Source organism: Rhinopithecus bieti, unplaced genomic scaffold, assembly GCF_001698545.2.
Source record: "Rhinopithecus bieti isolate Rb0 unplaced genomic scaffold, ASM169854v2 scaffold_13348, whole genome shotgun sequence".
In the NCBI taxonomy this organism is placed as follows: Eukaryota; Metazoa; Chordata; class Mammalia; order Primates; family Cercopithecidae; genus Rhinopithecus; species Rhinopithecus bieti.
This window is the reverse complement of record NW_016808764.1, coordinates 10,032,643-10,050,461: the sequence shown is the minus strand read 5'-3', so window position 1 is coordinate 10,050,461 and position 17,819 is coordinate 10,032,643. Positions and strand designations below refer to the sequence as shown.

The window sequence follows — 17,819 nt, the reverse complement described above, 5'->3', positions numbered from 1 at the left end:
ACTGCAGCCCCAGCCCACAACTTGATTATAGCCTCACGAGACTCTAAAGCAGAGAACCTGGCTAAGCTATGTTCAGACTCCCAACCCACAGAAACTGTGAGATAATAAATAGGTGTTGTTTAAAGCTGTGAAGCTGGTGGTACCATTATTATGCAGCAATAGAAAATTAAGACAGCGATGAATGAACACACACATTTGCTTGTATAGACATAAGCTCTCTCTAGAGGATGCACATGCCCTCTGCCCGCCCTAACCTTGCCTCCTTTTCCCTCCTGGCAAGAGACAGATAGCAGCCATCAGTCTCTGGGAAAAAAAAACAGGAGGCTGCAGTCGGGAGAGAAACGTATTTCCATTCTAAGTCCTTTTGTACCATTTGTATTTTTATTTCATGTAACTATTACTTTTACCCTCCAAAAAAGCTTTAAAAAGTGATAAATGAACGCTATATTCATGACTGACCACGATGGCAAGCGAGCAACCTGAGTTCTCATCCTGTCACCCCTCTCCCTGCGAGATCCAGGGCTATGCACCTCCCTCTCCTCCTCCTCAGCCCCCGGCAGTTTCTTCCTGGTTCCTGGAGCTCCATTTCTGCTTGTGGTTAGAAGCACATTTGGGGAAATCTAGTGCAAAGTGAGCCAAGGGGAGTTTTTCACAAGAAAGAAGCAAAGTCCCAATAGATTGCTGGAGCAATTGCAGTGGGTTCAGAGATTTTCCTATTCCAGAGGAGCTGAGGGCGGGGTGTGAGTTGAGGGGAGACTGGAGATGGGAGGGAAAATTCTCACTCCCTTTCGTCTTTCTTTCTAAACAAGAGTAAACAAGAAGCAATAGCTAGATTACCGAAGAAACTGTACACCCTGGAAGGGAGCTGGGAACTGGGAAATGTTTTGTTAAGAAACAAAAGAGAAATCTGAGCTTCCAAGGAACTACTTGCGGTTCGTCTGTTTTCTTAACAAGAAGGTCAGGTGTTCAGGAGACCATCTCTGAGAGAAATGTCCATGGGAGGAAAAAGAGCACACAGGCTTGGGAGGTCAAATACTGGGCACAAATCTCAGATCTGGGCTGGATGCGGTGGCTCAAGCCTGTAATCCCAGAACCTTGGGAGGCCGAGCCAGGGGGATCACGTGAAGCCAGGAGATCCAGACCAGCCTAGACAACATGGCGAGACCCTGTCGCTACTAAAAATACAAAAAATTAGCCTGGCATGGTGGCCTGTGCCTGTAGTCCCAGCTACCTGGGAAGCAGAGGTGGGAGAATCACCTGAGCCCGGAAAGTCAAGGATGCAGTGAGCCATGATCACGCCACTGCACTCCAGCCTGGGTGACAGAGTGAGACTCTATCTCAAAAACAACAATGACAACAACAAAAACTCAGCCCTGCCATACCCAGCTGTGTGATCCTGAGCAATGTGCCTGGCACATAGTAGGCATATAAAATATGGAAACCATTATTATGAGGAAGGCATTCAGGGCTCTAAACTTTTGGCTTTGTTTTGTGCTTTTACACTGCACATATTCCCACATCCCCCATCCCCATAATCCTCAAACATCCCATGAATTTTCAGACCCATAAACCTTTTATCAGGCAGTTCCCTCTGCCTGGTCTACCCTTCCCTTCTTTTCCTATCTAGAAAACTCCTATGCATCCTTCAATGCCGAAGCCAAAACTCCCCCTCCACTATGGAACCTTGCCTAGAAATCATCTAGGGGAATAAATGAGTAGCTCTAGCCCCAAAATTCAGTAGTAAGTTCCTAATGTTTCTTTCTGGAACTTATCCCACTCAGTATGAGCCACAGCTGGTGTCTGCAGTGCTGTGGCAGATGCAGGTTGACACCCGCCCAGCTTTTATGCCATCAGGTTTCGGTGCCCACTGCTTAGGACAGAACTCCACTGCCTGCAACTCCAGGGCTAACCCTCATTGGTCTAAGCCAATTGTGCCAATCCCATCGCCTAGCCTATCATTCATCAGAGGGGAGCATGTGGCCAAGCTCTGGCCAATCACTAAATTCTTTATGTTCAGCTCTGTCCTCAGGAAGGGAGATGGGGTATCTCAGTTGCCACTGTTCCACCCACAAGAGAAGCTGGACTTCATCCTTCTGCCTCAGACCCGGTATCCGGTGGCCTGTGGCATCCCTGAGCACCAACATGCCCCTAAGCCATAGCCCAGGCATGCTGACCAATCCAATCCCATGACTGGCATCTGGTGCCAGGTCTTAAACCTGGCTGGCATTTTAACCAGCGCAGTCCTGCTTCCCCTTCCCGTTTCCCCTAGGGAAGCCACTCCTACCTTATTTTCAATTCATCTGGTTTGGGTGGAGCTGAGCCCACCTGCAGCCCTAGAGGCAGATATGTGACACCTCCCTGGACAAGCAGGGCCCTCTACCAATACCCTCTCTGCACCCACAGCCAGTGATTGGTTCAGAGGCTGGCATAGGATCGAAGCCGGGCCACTGAGCAGCAGCCTCAGGACTCTTATTAGAACCACCAAGAAAAAAACCCTTTTCCCACTAAGGCTTTGGGATGTAGGCCTGGAGCAACTAGTGGGCATATCTGCCACTACATGGGGGAAGAGCCTGCCTAAAAATGAAGCCAGTACAGAATAAAGCAGGGCGCAGAGCTGGACAGGTTCCTAGAAGCTGGATCCAGCCATGCCTGAAGGCAGATCTAGAAATATGAAAATATTAAATAACATATCTTTGGACTCTATAGGTGGTAACTTTCTCCTCCCCCCAGCCCATCCTTGGGACTCTCCGTAGGTCTTGCACAGGCCTGGGGCACGGGAAGGAGATTTATTGACCAAACAAAACTTGCCCCATTCTCTAGCATCTGTATACTCCTTTCCCCCATGTCCTCGGCTTTCTGAGCCTCTGCTGTGTGATCCAACTGCCCCATTCCTGCTCCTTCCCCATACCTGGCCCAGCGCCAAGGGGGAAACCAGACCTGAGAGATGTAAATCAACACCCCTGGCTTGGTCAGATTGAGAGGAAACAGCGACAGACACCAGTATGGGAGCTTAAGGTGGCAGGTGCCTGCTCCCTGACAGTCAACCAGGCCCAGCCTGGGCCCCTGGGATGCACAGAGCAGGCCCTCACAAACCTCAAGGAGCAAATGACAGACCAGTGTGTGGGTCAGTGGGCAGATGGCGATCTCTGTGGCCTGGGGCACTTAGGAGAAAGGGTACATGGCTTTTAGGACACATGTGTGCCAAACAGGGGAGTTCATCTGTATCACACACCTTGTACTCTCATAGCCTTGTGGGTGGGTGCTCTTGTCACTCCTCTGTTACAGATGAGGAAACTGAGGCACAAAGAGGTTATGGGATATGCCCAACATCACACAGCTGGCGAGTGGCAGAGCACGCATTGGAATGCAGCCCTGTGGACCCCAGGACCCATATGTCCAGAAATTATCCCTTCAATGGGAATGTGAGGAAGGTGGATGCAGGGTAGGGAAACACGGGTGGCAGGAAATGACCTCCCCGCACACCGGCAGCAAAAATAGGGGGACTCAGCCACCCACTGTGGACGGTCCCTGCCATTATGACCTGATAGTTTCCTGTAAATCCTCTCGCTCTTTTTAAAGATGTCAATACATGTATTTAAGGAGGAACTCCACTGGCCAGGTGCGGTGGCTCACACCTGTAATCCCAGCACTTTGGGAGGCTGAGGCGGGTGGATCACCTGAGGTCAGGAGTTCAAGACTAGCCTGGCCAACACAGTGAAACCCTATCTCTACTAAAAATACAAACATCAGCCAGGCATGGTGACAGCTGCCTGTAGTCCCAGCTGCTCAGGAGGCTGAGCCAGGAGAATCGCTAGAACCCAGGAGGTGGAGGTTGCAGTGAGCGGAGATGGCACCACTGCACTCCAGCCTGGGTAACAGAGTGAGACACTGTCTCAAAACAAACAAACAATAACAACAAAAACTCCACTACCACTACCGTGAAGGGAATATCAGGACTAGCTGCCATGTGGACCAAGCAACAAACTGACCTTGTTTTCTTGGGAAAGTCTAAGCCTGGGGTGTGGCCTCTGCTCTCTTCATTAAGAGGAATTAGTAAACGAGTCAGCTCACAGAGACTTCCTCCTTACCCGGTCGGCCTCAAAAGGGAACTGACATGGGTCACTCTCTCTTGAGTCAGTATTATTCTCTTCAATAATAGGGTTATTCAAGTGAGCTGTGGATGTGCCACCTACGATCGCTTGTGTCCCCCAAACTGGGAAACACAGACGCAGCCCACAGCCCTACCTTTACAGATGAGGAGCGGCGTGCAGAAATAACTCCCCTTCTCTGATGTGCGAGGTGGGGGGCCAGGAAGCGAAGGGACTTGCCTAGGGCAGAGCCAGGTGAGAAGCCAGGTCTCCAGCTCCTGGGATTTGCTATCCAGTCCCAGGGCTTGCCGCCTAGGCTCCTGGCTCCAGGGACTGGGCGTCTGCTGGTCACCCACCCTGTTCCCCAGAGGTCACAGAAAAACGTCAAAGCATGCCCACTCACATCTGCCGGGTCGTTTTCACTCCAAATGTTGACTGCGTAGGTGAGATCATTATACAGGTAATTGTCAGGGGGATACGGGTTGCTCCAGGTCAGCAGCACAGTGTCGGAGACATCGGTGTGAACCGTGAGGTTTCCTGGGGCCCTGGGTTTCACTGCAGGACAAGCGGCGTCTATGTGAGGATCTATGCAATGACTCCCCATCACCCAGTCCAGCCCCAGACTGCAAACCACAGCCACCACCCAGATTTGTGGGCGACAAAACCTCTGTAGCATACTTCTGGAGCACCACAGATTCAGAGCCACAATTTAATGTTGCTAAAATTCTACATAGAACTTTAGTGTTTATTAATTACCCCCCCTTTTTTTTTTTTGAGACAGGGTCCCACTCTGTTGCCCAGGCTGGAGTGCAGTGGCACAGTCACAGCTCACTGCAGCCTCAGTTGCCCAGGGCTCAAGTGATCTGCCTGCCTCGGGCTCCAAAAGTGCTGGGATTCCAGGCATGAGCCACTGCGCCTGGTCTTTATTAACCACCTTTCTACAGTGAAGGCAAAATGTATGAGCCAAAGTAACCCAATCTTCAGCTTTTTTTTTTTTTTTGAGACATAATGTCACTCTGTCACCCAGGCTGGAGTGCAGTAGCGTGATCTAGGCTCACTGCAACCTCCGCCTCCTGGGTTCAGGCTATTCTCCTACCTCAGCCTCCCCTCCCGAGTAGCTGGGATTACAGGCGCCTGCCACCATGCCAGACTAATTTTTTGTATTTTTAGTAGAGACAGGGTTTTACCATGTTGGCCAGGCTGGTCTCGAACTCCTGACCTCAGGTGATCCACCCGCGTCGGCCTCCCAAAGTGCTGGGATTATAGGCGTGAACCACCATGCTCAGTCTCAAACTTCAGCTTTTACAGCGGCATCGTTCACTCCTTTGGCTACATCTCCGTACTTTATGATGATTTACTGAGTATTTTTCTTTATTTTGATTGATCTGTTTTAAAACTTGGTCTCCTTTGAAGCAATCATATCCCTGAGACCTCACGTTATACTACGCATCACGGGAATATAATATAATGCATTTTAATATGCATTAAAATCAATATACTAAAAATATATTTCATTTATATTAAAACCCAAATGTAGGCTGGGTATGTAGGCTCACATCTGTAACCCCAGCACTTTAGGAGGCTGAGGCAAGAGGATCAGTTGAGGCCAGGAGTTTGCGACCAGCCAGCCTGAGCAACACAGTGAGACTCTCATCTCCACAAAAAACAAATTTTTTTAAGTTAGCTAGGTATGGTGATGCACACTTTAGTCCTAGCTACTTGGGAGGCTGAGGTGGGAGGATCACTTGAGCCCAGGAATTGGAAGCTGCAGTGAGCTACGATCGTATCACTGCACTCCAGCCTGGGTGACAGAGACCCTGTCTCTAAAAAAACAGGAAACATGTAAAACAAAATTAAATAAAACGTAAAATTATCTTAAAGTTCATTCATGGGTCAGTTTAAATAACCTCCCAGCTACCAGCCCTGAGCAGACCTTCTGGAATGGCTGATGGAGCAGTGAACTGAGCCCTGCAGGGCCCTGGCCTTGAGTACTGCCTCTGCTGCTGAGAAGCTGTGTGACCCGAGGCAGGTTACTTGCCTTCTCAGAACTACAGTTCATTCAACTGCAAAATGGGGACAGTAACTGTCTTCTGGAAACTGGGGCTCAGAGAGGAAACATGACTCGCCCAAGGTCACACAGCAATGACCAATGTTTCAAACTCCTGTCACCACACTCCAGCAAGCTCACGGGAGGCTCCTGCAGGGACCCCAGGTACCAGGAAAAGGTCAGCCTTCCACGGTCTAGACCATCTGAAGCCGCAGCAGCTGACCAGTGGACACAGAACAGAAGGACTGTTCCCAGTTCAGTTTTCAATCAGCAGCAGGCATGTCTTCAAGCAAGCACGCCTCATCTCAATACGCCTTCCTGGGCACTTAAGTTCAGGGTGGAAACAGCTGAGCTGAAGGGGGCTTGGTGGTCTACTATGCCCAGCTCTGTTTCAAAGATGGGAGGACTGAGGCCCAGGCAGGGGCAGAAATCCCATCAGATTTGGGAAAATACAGGTGGCTTCCTCCTGCTATTGCTGTGACCCCACCACCTCCCCTGCCCACCACACCCTCAGCCCAGGCGGCTGTGGGAACACACCTACCCACGCCCACCACACTCTGCCCTGCTCACCATGCTCGCTGGGCTTGAAGGAGCCCTTCCACAGCAGCTGCTGCCCAGCCCACAGGTCCAGTGTATAGTTGTCCATACTGACCACATCATCCATGAGCAGGTGGCACACGCACCCCACACCGCCGTTGTTCTCGGGGACACACGTGTGGGTTCTGTAGACACAGGGGCTGGGTTAGGCTGGTCACCCGTAGGCTGGCTAGGCCCCACGGCTGTGCCCGGGACATGGCTCCAGGAACCGCATCATACTCTTCCAGCTTCCCGATCACTGACGTGAGGACAGATCTGGGGGCTTGGGAGCCGCCAGGGTGTGCTGGGGGCAGCTGACCAGGGTTGCCTCTCTTGCTGGCCACATGCACCAGGGATGCTCCTCACACCTGCCTAGCTGCTGGCCCTGGTCCTGGGACTTAGCTTGTCCCTGAAAGCCCATGAAAGGGAAGAACCGGTGGCACTAATTAACTTAGAACAACATAAGCTGTGCATTGCAAAATTTGGCCATCGTAGGGTAATTCCAGTGTTCCACCTTAAAAGCCAACCCACATCTCATGGGCTAAGCCAGGGGTCTGCAAACGTTTTCTGTAAGAGGCCAGATAGTTAATATTTTGGACTTCAAAAACCATACAATTTCTTGTTGCTGTTTTTTGTTTTGCGTTTTTTTTTTTTTTTTTTTTTTTTTTTTTTTTTTTTTTTTGGTTATTTGTATAAATTTAGGGGGTACAAGAGCTTTTTTCCTGAGACAGAGTCTCGCTCAGACACCCAGACTAGAGTGCAGTGGTGCGATCTCAGCTCACTGCAACCTCCACCTCTTGGGCTCAAGCAATTCTCCTGCCTCAGCCTCCCTAGTAACTGGGATTACAGGTATGCGCCACCACACCCAGCTAACTGTTGTATTTTTAGTAGAGACGTGGCTTCACCATGTTGGCCAGGCTGGTCTTGAACTCCTGGCCTCAAGTGATCTGCCCACCTCGGCCTCCCAAAGTGCTGGGATTACAGCTGTGAGCCACTGAGGTGCCCAGCCTTACAAGTGCAATTTTGATGGCAACCCCCAGATCTGTTCTCACTGGATATGCTGCCTAGTGGTGAAGTCTGGGGTTTTGGTGGGTCCGTCACCCAAACAGTTTACACTATGCCCACTAAGTAATTTCTTTTCCCTCACCCCCTCTCCTACCCTCCCAAGTCTTCAATGTCTATTATTCCATTGTACCTGGAATAATGCCCATGTGTACACATTATTTAACTCTTACTTATAAGTGAGAACATGCAGTATTTGACTTTCCATTTCTGAATTATTTCAATTAAGATAAAGGAGTAGGCCGGGCTCAGTGGCTTATGCCTGTAATCCCAGCACTTTGGGAGGCCGAGGCAGGTGGATCACCTGAGTTCAGGAGTTCGAGACCAGCTTCGCCAACATGGTGAAAGCTGGTCTCTACTAAAAATACAAAAAATTAGCCGGGTGTGGTGGCAGGCACCAGTAATCCCAGCTGTTCAGGAGGCTGAGATAGGAGAATCGCTTGAACCCAGGAGGCAGAGGTTGCAGTGAGCCGAGATTGTGCCATTGTACCCCAGCCTGGGCAACAAGAGTGAAACTCCATCTCAAAAAAAAGATAAAGGAGGGCCATGCAGTTTCTGTTACAACTACTCAATTCTGCTGATGTAGTGCAAAAGCAGCCAGTGTGTTTCAATAAAACTTTATTTACAAAAACAAGCAGTGGGCCAGATTTGGCTCACAGGCCATAGTTTGCCAGTTTCTGGACTATACCAATGGACACAAAGCACAGCCCATCTACCTTAGAATAATCATGGAATACCACCTCTACCAGTGTACCTTGTGTGCTGGTATGCCGTATATCCCAGTCTGCCCCATAACCGTGTGTCTTGTGTACGTGATTATGTCCTGGGTACCAGTGTAACAAAGCATCCTGTGCATCATGGAGTAGCCCAGGGAACCACCTGACTCCTATGCCAGGTCCCCTGGTCCATCCACCATCACACTGAACTCCACTCTCAACACTACTCCTCAATCAAGGGTCTAGTCCAGTGGTTCTCAAAGTGTGGTCTGGGTCCACCAGGTCAAACTCTTTTCATCATAATACAGGGACATTATTTGCCTTTTCACTCTCTCTCACTGGCGTACAGTGGAATTTTCTAAAGGCTACCTGACCTGTGATCGTGTCATTGATCTGATGATTTGTTGAATGGGGGTTTGCATGTTGTTGTGACTTAACATTTCTCCATTTTGGTCCAGGTACAGTGGCTCACGCCTACAATCCCAGTACTTTGGGGGGCTGAGGCAGGAGGATCACTGGAGCCCAGGAGTTTGAGACCAGCCTGGGCAACACAGTGAGACCTCCATCTTGATAAGAAAAAAATTTTTAATTGTTTTAATTTTTTAAAAATTACAAAATTTCTCCATTGTAAGTTCTAATTAGGTAAACATAGAACGATGTGTTACCTAGATCAAAGCCCTTTGGGTCCTCACTTATTTTAAGTGTGAAAAAGGGTCCTCAGACCAAAAAGTGTGAGAACGGCTGGTCTAGTCCAATATTCCAGCCATATCCATGTGCCACATGGACCAACACTCCCAGCACGCGCTCCGCTGCATCTTACATAACATGTCCCCGGAGATGGGACCTCCCCTCTAACACCATACCCAATAAACAGCAGCAAACCATACTCAGCATCCTGCGCTCCAGCGCACCACCTGGACCCAGCTCACTCTTGGGCCAAACCCTTTGGGTACAACCTCCCCAAACCTCCAGCTCCAGCGCAGGCTTACTCGGAGGACTGAAAAACCAGCTGGTACAACAGACGGAGCTTGGCGCTGCAGTTGGTGGGACCACCCATCTTCCATTCACACGTAGAGATGCTCATGTAGTCGGAGACGCAGGTGGGCTCCTGCAGGACCTTCATGCTCCCTGGGGAGACACAGGAGCAGCCTGAGTGGCCAGGAACGCAACGCATGAGGGGGACTTGCACCCAAACAGGACCAAGGGGAACAGCACAAAACCACAGTGCAGGCAAAGTTGAGGGCCAGCGCCCACAGAGCTGGGGCCAGGACCCGAGCTGCTGGAGCTTCCCAGCTAGTGTCTGCATGACTGTGGAAGCCGAAGAAATACCCATGGGTGCGGGGGCCATTAAAGAAGAATGAACCAAGTGCACCTTTATCTTACACAAACTTGACAACTTGTTCTTGGCCAAATTGAAGAGAAAATATGTAGCAGTTTAAGGAGGGCCATTCCATCACACCAAGCCTCTGCCCTCAAGGTAGGGGAAGTGCCACTTCCCCATTTGCCCACTATCTGTGCCCCTCTTAGTTCCCACCCCTTTCTGCCCTCTCTGTGCTCAGGAGGCTGATACCACAGTCTTCATCACCAGGTACCCTTGGCCTTTGGTTTCCAGTTGGGTTTGGCCAATGGGAGACAGGAGATGGATGGGCTGGAGGAAACATTGGGGTCCTTCTCCTTTCAGCGCCCTCCTAGCTTGTCAGTGGCTGCGGCAGGACTGGAATCGGCAGGATGGACACTGAGTTTGCTAAATCACCTGAACATGAGGCCACCCAGCCCCTGACCCTTAGGTGCCTCCATGCTCCCATGCTCAGTGCCACGCCCATCTCAGCTGACAACAACTTGCATAAGGGCTGACCATGTTAAGGAGCTGTCTTAGATAGCAAATAAATACTCCAAGCTTATCTCATGTCCAGAACTAACTCCTGATTCCTGCCCCTCCCCAAAGTACCTTCTCTTCTGGCATCCTTCTGCATTTCAGAAATGACAACTGCGTCCTTCCCAGTAGCTTGGGTCAGAAATCTCGGAGTCATCCTGGCCACTTCTCTTTCTCTTTCTCTCTCTCACCCCAATTCCAATCTGTCCTCAAATCTGCCTCCCAGAGGGATCTGGAGCCTCTCATCTCCTCCACTCCAGACCTCCCGGCTTCCACCCTCATCCTTTCTCCACACGGCATCCTGAGGGGTCCTTTGGAACATAATGGATGATGTGGATCCTCTGCTCAAACACTGCAAGGTCCTTTTTGATTCAGCCACCCTGTCACTTTGCTGACCTTCACTCCTTCCTCCTGCTGCTCACTCTCCTCCACCACATTCACTCCTGTGCTCAACCCTCCCGCCAGGCTTAGTGCAGGGCCTCTCTGCCAAGAATAAGCCTTCCCCTGATATCCGCATGGTTCCCGCTTCCTCCAAGTCAGCTCGATGAGGCCTTCCCTGACTTCCCTACTTTAAACTGCAATCTCCCCACCCCACCCAGCTTCCCCAACCCCCTCTTATGCTGTTCTGTGTTCTTTTCCTATCACCGTCTCTCTCTTTTTTTTTTTTAGACTCCAGGCTGGAGTGCAGTGGCACGATCACAGTACACTGCAGCCTTGACCTCCTGAGCTCAAGGGATCCTCCCACCTCAGCCTCCTGAGTAGCCGGGGCTACAGGCGTGCACCTCCACACCTGGCTAATATTTTTATTATTTGTAGAGACAAGGTCTCCCTATGTTGCCCAGGCTGACCTTGAACTCCTGGGCTCAAGCGATCCTCCCGCCTTGGCCTCCCAAAGTGCTGGGATTACAGGTGTGAGCCACTACACCCGGCCCCCATCACTTTCTAACAATCTTTAGAATTTACTGATAATCAGGGCCACCTGTCATTGGCTGTCCCCTCCCACTGCAGCGTAATCTCCATAAGGCCAAGTGATATACCGCAGGACCCTGGCACACCATTAATAGTCAACAAATGAATGATTGAGAGGTGGTGACTTACCAGAGCTTGCGACCTGCAGCAAGACCAGGCAGCTCACAGGGAACAGGAGCCCAGAGCAAAGCCACCCCATTGGGAGATGCCAAGGCACCTGCAGAGAGAGAGCAAGCAGGTTAGTGCTGACCTGTGCTTCCCCAGAGCTCATCTTACTCAACACGCAACCCTCCCCTCCCCTGGCCATTTGTTTGTTTTTCCGAGACAGAGTCTCCCTCTGTCTCCAAGGCTGGAGTGCAGTGGTGCGATCTCAGCTCACTGCAACCTCCACCTCCCGGGTTCAAGTGATTCTCCTGCCTCAACCTCCCAAGTAGCTGGGATTACATGTGCCCGCCACCACACTTGGCTAATTTTTGTATTTTTTGTAGAGACGAGGTTTCACCATGTTGGCCAGGCTGATCTCGAACTTCTGACCTCATGATCTGCCCCCCTGGGCTTCCAAAATGCTGGGATTACAGGCCTGAGCCACCACGCCCAGCCATGCCCTGGCCATTTGTGTCTCTGTGGACAACAGGTCCTCCACGTTCACAGAGCTCTCTCTATAATCATGAAACAACACCCAGACCCACAAAGTCCAGAGGGTGAGTCACACAAGAACTGTCCCGGGAGGTGCTTCTGGATGTGGCCTTCCTTGGAGAACCCTCTACACATGTTTCTCTGATTATTTCCTGAGGTTTAAATACCTGCTCTGTCACCGACTAGATGTGAACCTTGAACGAGTTGTGCTTCAGTGCCTCAGTTTCCTTATCTATAAAGTGGGACTAAGAATACCCCCATCTGATTGAGGTGCTGTGGGGATTAAATGAGCTAACACAGACCGAGCCCTCCAACAGTGACAGGAACACAGTAAAGTCTCAAGTAACGTTACCAGTCAGCTTAGTCCATACAGGCTGCTGTAACAAAAATACCTTAAGGCAGGTAATTTACAAAGAACAGAAATGTATTGCTCTATTGGGTACAATGGTGTGTATCTCTAGTCCCAGCTACTCAGGAAGGTGGGGTGGATCACTTGAGTCCAGGGTTTTGAGATCACCCTAGGGAACATAGTGAGACCTCATGGTGAATTTTTGAAAAATTGTTTTAAAAATTTTATTATTCAGGACAGACACAGTGGCTCACACCTGTATTTCCAGCACTTTGGGGGGCTGAGGCGGGAGGATCACCTGAGGTCAGGAGTTCGAGACCAGCCTGGCCAACATGGTGAAACCCCATCTCTACTAAAAATATAAAAACTAGCCGAGTATGGTGACAGCCACCTGTAATTCCAGCTACTCTGGAGGCTGAGGCAGGAGAATCGCTTGAACTGGGGTAGGCAGAGGTTGCAGTGAGCCGAGATCATGTCATTGTACTCCAGTCTGGGCGACAAGAGCAAGACTCAGTCTCAAAATAAATAAATAATAAATAAATAAATTTTCTAATTCATAGTTCTGGAGGCTGGGAAGTCCAAGATCATGATACTAGGCGATCCGGATCTGGTAACAGCCCATTCCTCACAGACAATGCCATGCTGCTGTGTCCTCATATGACAGAAGGGGTAAACACACTTCCTTCAGGCCTTTCATAAGGGCACTAACCCCATTCATGACCAACCACAGAGCCCTCGTGACTTAATCACTTCTCCAAAGGCCCCATCTTTTAATATGACTACAATGGGGATGAAGTTTCAACATATGAATTTGGGGGAACACATTCAGACCATAGCACCAGCTATTATCATTAAGAAAAAATGTTCAGAAGCCAGGTGTGGTGGCTCACACCTGTAATCCCAGCACTTTGGGAGGCCAAGGAGGGAGGATGGCTTGAGCCCAGGTTTCAAGACCCGCCTGGGCAACACAGTGAGACCTCATCTCTATAAAAATTAAACAAAATCAGCCAGGCATGGTGGTGCATGCCTGTTATCCCAGTTACTTGGGGGGTTGAGGTGGGAAGATCGTTTGAGCCTGGGATGTCAAGGCTGCAGTAAGCCAAGATTGTACCACTGCACTCCAGCAAGACCCTGTCAATAAAAAAAAGAAAAAAAGAAAGTTTGGGAGGCCGAGCAGGCAGATCACGAGGTCAGGAGTTCGAGACCAGCCTGGCCAACATAGTGAAGCCCTGTCTCTACTAAAAATGCAAAAATTAGCCAGGTGTGATGGCACACACCTGTAGTCCCAGCTACTCGGGAGGTTGAGGCGGAAGAATCGCTTGAACCCAGGAGGCAGAGGTTGCAGTGAGCTGAGACCATGCCATTGCACTCCAGCCTGGGTGACAGAGTGAGACTCTGTCTCAAAAAAAAAAAAAGGAAAGGAAAGGAAAGGGAGGGGAGGAGGGGAGGGAAAAGGAAAAGCAGCAGAATCTCATGGAGTTGAGTGTGTACTTTTCCCCAGCACTCCTGGTACATAATGTCAAATCCCCTCCAAAAGTGTGTACTAGGGCTGAGCGTGGTGGCTCACATCTGTCATCCCAGCACTTTGGGAGTTCACAACCAGCCTGGCCAACATGGTGAAACCCCGTCTGTACCAAAATAAAAAAAAAATTAGCTGGGTGGTAGTGGCGCGCACCTGTAGTCCCAGCTACTCAGGAGGCTGAGGCAGGAGAATCGCTTGAGCCTGGGAGGCAGAGGTTGTGGTGAGCCAAAATCGCACCACTGCACTCTAGGCTGGGCGACACAGTGAGACCCTGTTGCAAAAGGGAGAAAAAAAAAAAAAAGCATGCACTGGATTATATTCCCTGCAACGTTTCAAGCGCCCATCCTTCACTTCCCGCTTGGGTCTCTCTCCTGGGGTCTTGTTCAAAAAAGCAGCTCCCAGGCTTTGTTCTGCTAATGAGTACCTCTTTGCCATTAAAAGCATTTCTCTTTTGGTGCTCTGGCTATGTTTCTGTGACACAGGACTGGTTCCAAGGCTAACCTCACAGGCTTGCAGCAAACAGGAACTGAGGCGTTGCCTCTGAAGTACTGTGTGCCATGTCTGGGACACCATAAGGACTTAAGGCCACCTCAGGAGCCCTAGGCCCCTGCTGGATGCTCTCCCAGTGACTTGGGCACACTTCAGGGCCCTCCCCAGCAGGGCTCCACCTCCCTCTCCACCTGGGCCCAGCGTCCATGCATCCCACACCTGCCACCTACGCTTCTTAAACACACCAAACTCAGTCCCACCTCCACGCCTTTCCTTTCTTTGTCCCCTCTACCTGGAGGGAACTTCCCTTCTTTCCTTTCTTTTTTTTTTTGAGATGGAGTCTTACTCTGTCACCCAAGCTGGAGTGTAGTGGCACAATCTCAACCCCCTGCAACATTTGCCTCCTGGGCTCAAGCAATCCTCCCACCTCAGCCTCCTGAGTAGCTGGGCCCACAGATGTGCGCCACGAGGCCTGGCTAAGTGTTTCTATTTTTGGTAGAGATGGGGTCTCATTATGTTGCCCAGGCTGGTCTCGAACTCCTGAGTTCATGCGATCTGCCCGCCTTGGTCTCCCAAAGCACTGGGATTACAGGCATGAGCCGCCGCGCCCGGCCCTTCCTCCCTCACTCGTGCTTTTCCTTTCTTCCCCTAATTTATGATGGCGCAAAATCAATGTGTGTTCAGTAGAAGCAGTACTTGGAGGACCCATACAACTATTCTGTTTTTCACTCTCAGTATTCCATAAACTGCACAAGCTATTCGACACTTTATAACAAAACAGGCTTTGTGTTAGATGACTTTGCCCAACTGTAGGCTAATGTAAGTGATCCGAGCTAGGTTAAGCTATGATGTTCAGTAGGCTAGGAGTATGAAGTGCATTTCTGACTTAATAATATTTTCAACTTATGATGAGTTTATGGGGACATAACCCCATCATTAAGAAACATCTGTGTATGAGACACATACACACACTCACGCATCTCCATAATGAATAAATTACCCCAATACCTCAGTGTGCATGTCAGAAAAACAAGGACATTCTCTGCATAACCACAATACAACCATTGAAACCAGGAAATTTACAGTGATGCATCACCGCTATCTCATCCACTGCCCCTATTTATGTTTTGCTAATTGCCTCAATAATGCCCTTTAGACATCCAGGATCCAATCCAAGATCATTCATCACATTTGATTATCATGGCTTCCTGGTGACCAGGTCTTGGCTTCTCAATACTATTCTGTACTGAAAGGAACCAGGGCTCCTTAGAGAAACGGCTGATTCCAGGAGAAGGAAAAGTACCAGATAGGCTTGGAATTCTTGTGCCAGACAGTAAGGAAGTACTCAGCAGCTAGCTTGACCTGGACAAAATGGGCACAATTTGAGCATCAAAATGAATATTTTGGTACCCACTTGTAACCCTTGGAGTTAAAGTCCAGGAGTCTGTATTGACACAAATCAATAAATGGAGGAGGCCAGATGCAGTGGTATGTGCCTGTAATCCTAGCTTCTTGTGAGGCTGAGGCAGGAGGATGGCTTGAGCCTGGGAGTTGAAGGCTGCAGAGAGCTATGATCACACCACCGCACTCCAGCCTGGGCAACAAAGCCAGACTTCATCTCTAATAAATAGGGAAGAAGGGAAAGCTCTATTTTACTATGACAGCCTCAAAGTAACTCCCTGCAAAACTTGTATTGTATGTTAACTAATGAGTGAAAATATATATCAATGAATGTTACAATACAGAAACCTGGCAGACACCACCTTCACCAGGTGATCTAAACTAACCATCAGCAATGGGACAAATTCCGTCGTCATCTCCCTGAAACAATGCCTGAGAAGAGCACAGCATTTCTTTTCCTGAGTTCCTGCCAAGGATGCATAATTCATCTGGAAACGTCAGACAAACGTACGCCGAGGGTCAGTGAATACAGGAACTGGCCGCTACTCCTCACGAAGTGCCGGGGGTGCAAAGGACAAGCCAGTGTGGGACAACTGTCCCTTTTTAAATTGTCTGTCATCCTGACAGCCAGGGTCTGTCCCTTTCACCGCTGAGTCCCCAGTACCTACAACGGTGCCTGGCACATAGCACGTGTTCAGTAACTGTTTGTTGATTAAATTCATTTTGGACATGATGTGGGGCCCCTAACCAGCTCAGCATGAGGCTGCAAAGCTCTCTCTAGGGGGAGGCTCCGTATCTGCTCAAAGCCCGAACTCGTCTTCCTTGCTGAGAGTTACAAAAGCAAAGTCTCAAGTAAAGGAGGGGTGGGAATGGGGTGGTGGGTTCCTGACACTGATTTCCTCTGCAAGTCCTAGTAACTTTTACTCTCACAACTACACAGATGCCCACATTATCCCGTGGCAGAGATGGCAAAAGTGTCACTTTAGCCTCAATTTTGAATAAAGAGACACAGAGAGGCCAAGACGCCTGTCCAAGGTCACACAGTAGAAGACTTTCACGGTAAAGTCCTCCAAAGGGAAACAGGGAAGTCAACAACCCAGTCAGGATTGACTGAAACATCCCAGCATGGTGTCAGGATTGATACTCTGTTGTGGAAGGCACACCCACACTTACTCATGCCCAAGTGCACACACACAGGCCGCAGCTAGCTTCTCAGGGATGCGTGGGTGCTACATTTCAGGAGAAATCACAGATGCGGTGGGAGAAGAGGCTTCCGTGCACATCAGAGGTAAAAAGAACAAAGATGCAGGTGAGTAAAAGCATTAAAAAGATAAGTGCCAGGTTATCGCAGTCAAGTACGTGGCAAGAGGAGATGACTTCAAGCCCCCATTCTAAATGAAGAGATTCCTGAAGTGCTGGAGTTGGGAGGGGTCTCAGGGGTCACCTGCCAAGCTCAACTGCCAACCTGGACAAGGAAGTCCTGCGAACACCCCACCTCTGACATGTCACCAGGCAGTTTCAGCCCATACCCTGCCACAGATGGAACATTCTCTTAGGTCTCAGTTAAACAGAGGCTGGAAACAGCCTCCTTTTGTTGAGCCAAGGCTTTGTGTAAACAAAATCCCTGCTTGCCCAGCACTTACCTTGTACTTGACGCTTTGCTAGGTGCTTTAGAAGTATTACCTCACCGAATCCACACAAGAATCCTGAAAGGTAGGCTGTTACCCCAACTGTCTAGCTAAGGAAACCGAGGCCAGAGAGGTGAAATAACCCATCCACCAGGACCCACAGCTGGTAAAAGCTCAGAGCTAGAATCAGAACCCACATTTGTTTGCTTCTGAGCCCACCGTGGATTCCAGTATACCAGTTCCTTCAACCTCATCTCCTAAAACTGCAGACTGAACCCAATAAGATGAAATGAAATGAGCCGGGCAGAGCTGGCCATCCTGCTTGTCAATTTCAAACAACAGTTCCGCAAGTGTAGGATAAGAAAATCTGACCGAGCAGCAGAAAAGTCCTGGGGATTTTATCATCTGCAAAATCTCCAAAAGCCAATGGTGAAGCAGTAACTTAAAAAAAAAAAAAAAAAAA

At 49.6% G+C, this 17,819-nt stretch overlaps 1 protein-coding gene across 3 annotated transcripts in view; it reads right to left on the bottom strand.

The window, feature by feature from the left end:
* The window catches only part of IL4R (interleukin 4 receptor), a 56,033-nt gene that overhangs the window by 13,607 nt on the left and 24,607 nt on the right, over positions 1-17,819 (bottom strand). For 2 of the 3 annotated variants that reach the window (XM_017887172.1, XM_017887171.1), the window contains exons 2-5: positions 11,461-11,548; positions 9,479-9,617; positions 6,706-6,857; positions 4,492-4,643 (exon numbers count right to left, since the gene is read on the bottom strand). In XM_017887172.1, the coding sequence (XP_017742661.1) occupies positions 4,492-4,643; positions 6,706-6,857; positions 9,479-9,617; positions 11,461-11,530 (513 nt within the window). In that variant the 5' untranslated portion in view covers positions 11,531-11,548. Of the gene's footprint in view, positions 1-4,491; positions 4,644-6,705; positions 6,858-9,478; positions 9,618-11,460; positions 11,549-16,901; positions 16,998-17,819 lie in introns of those variants that run through there. The other variant, XM_017887174.1, reaches the window with a different exon arrangement.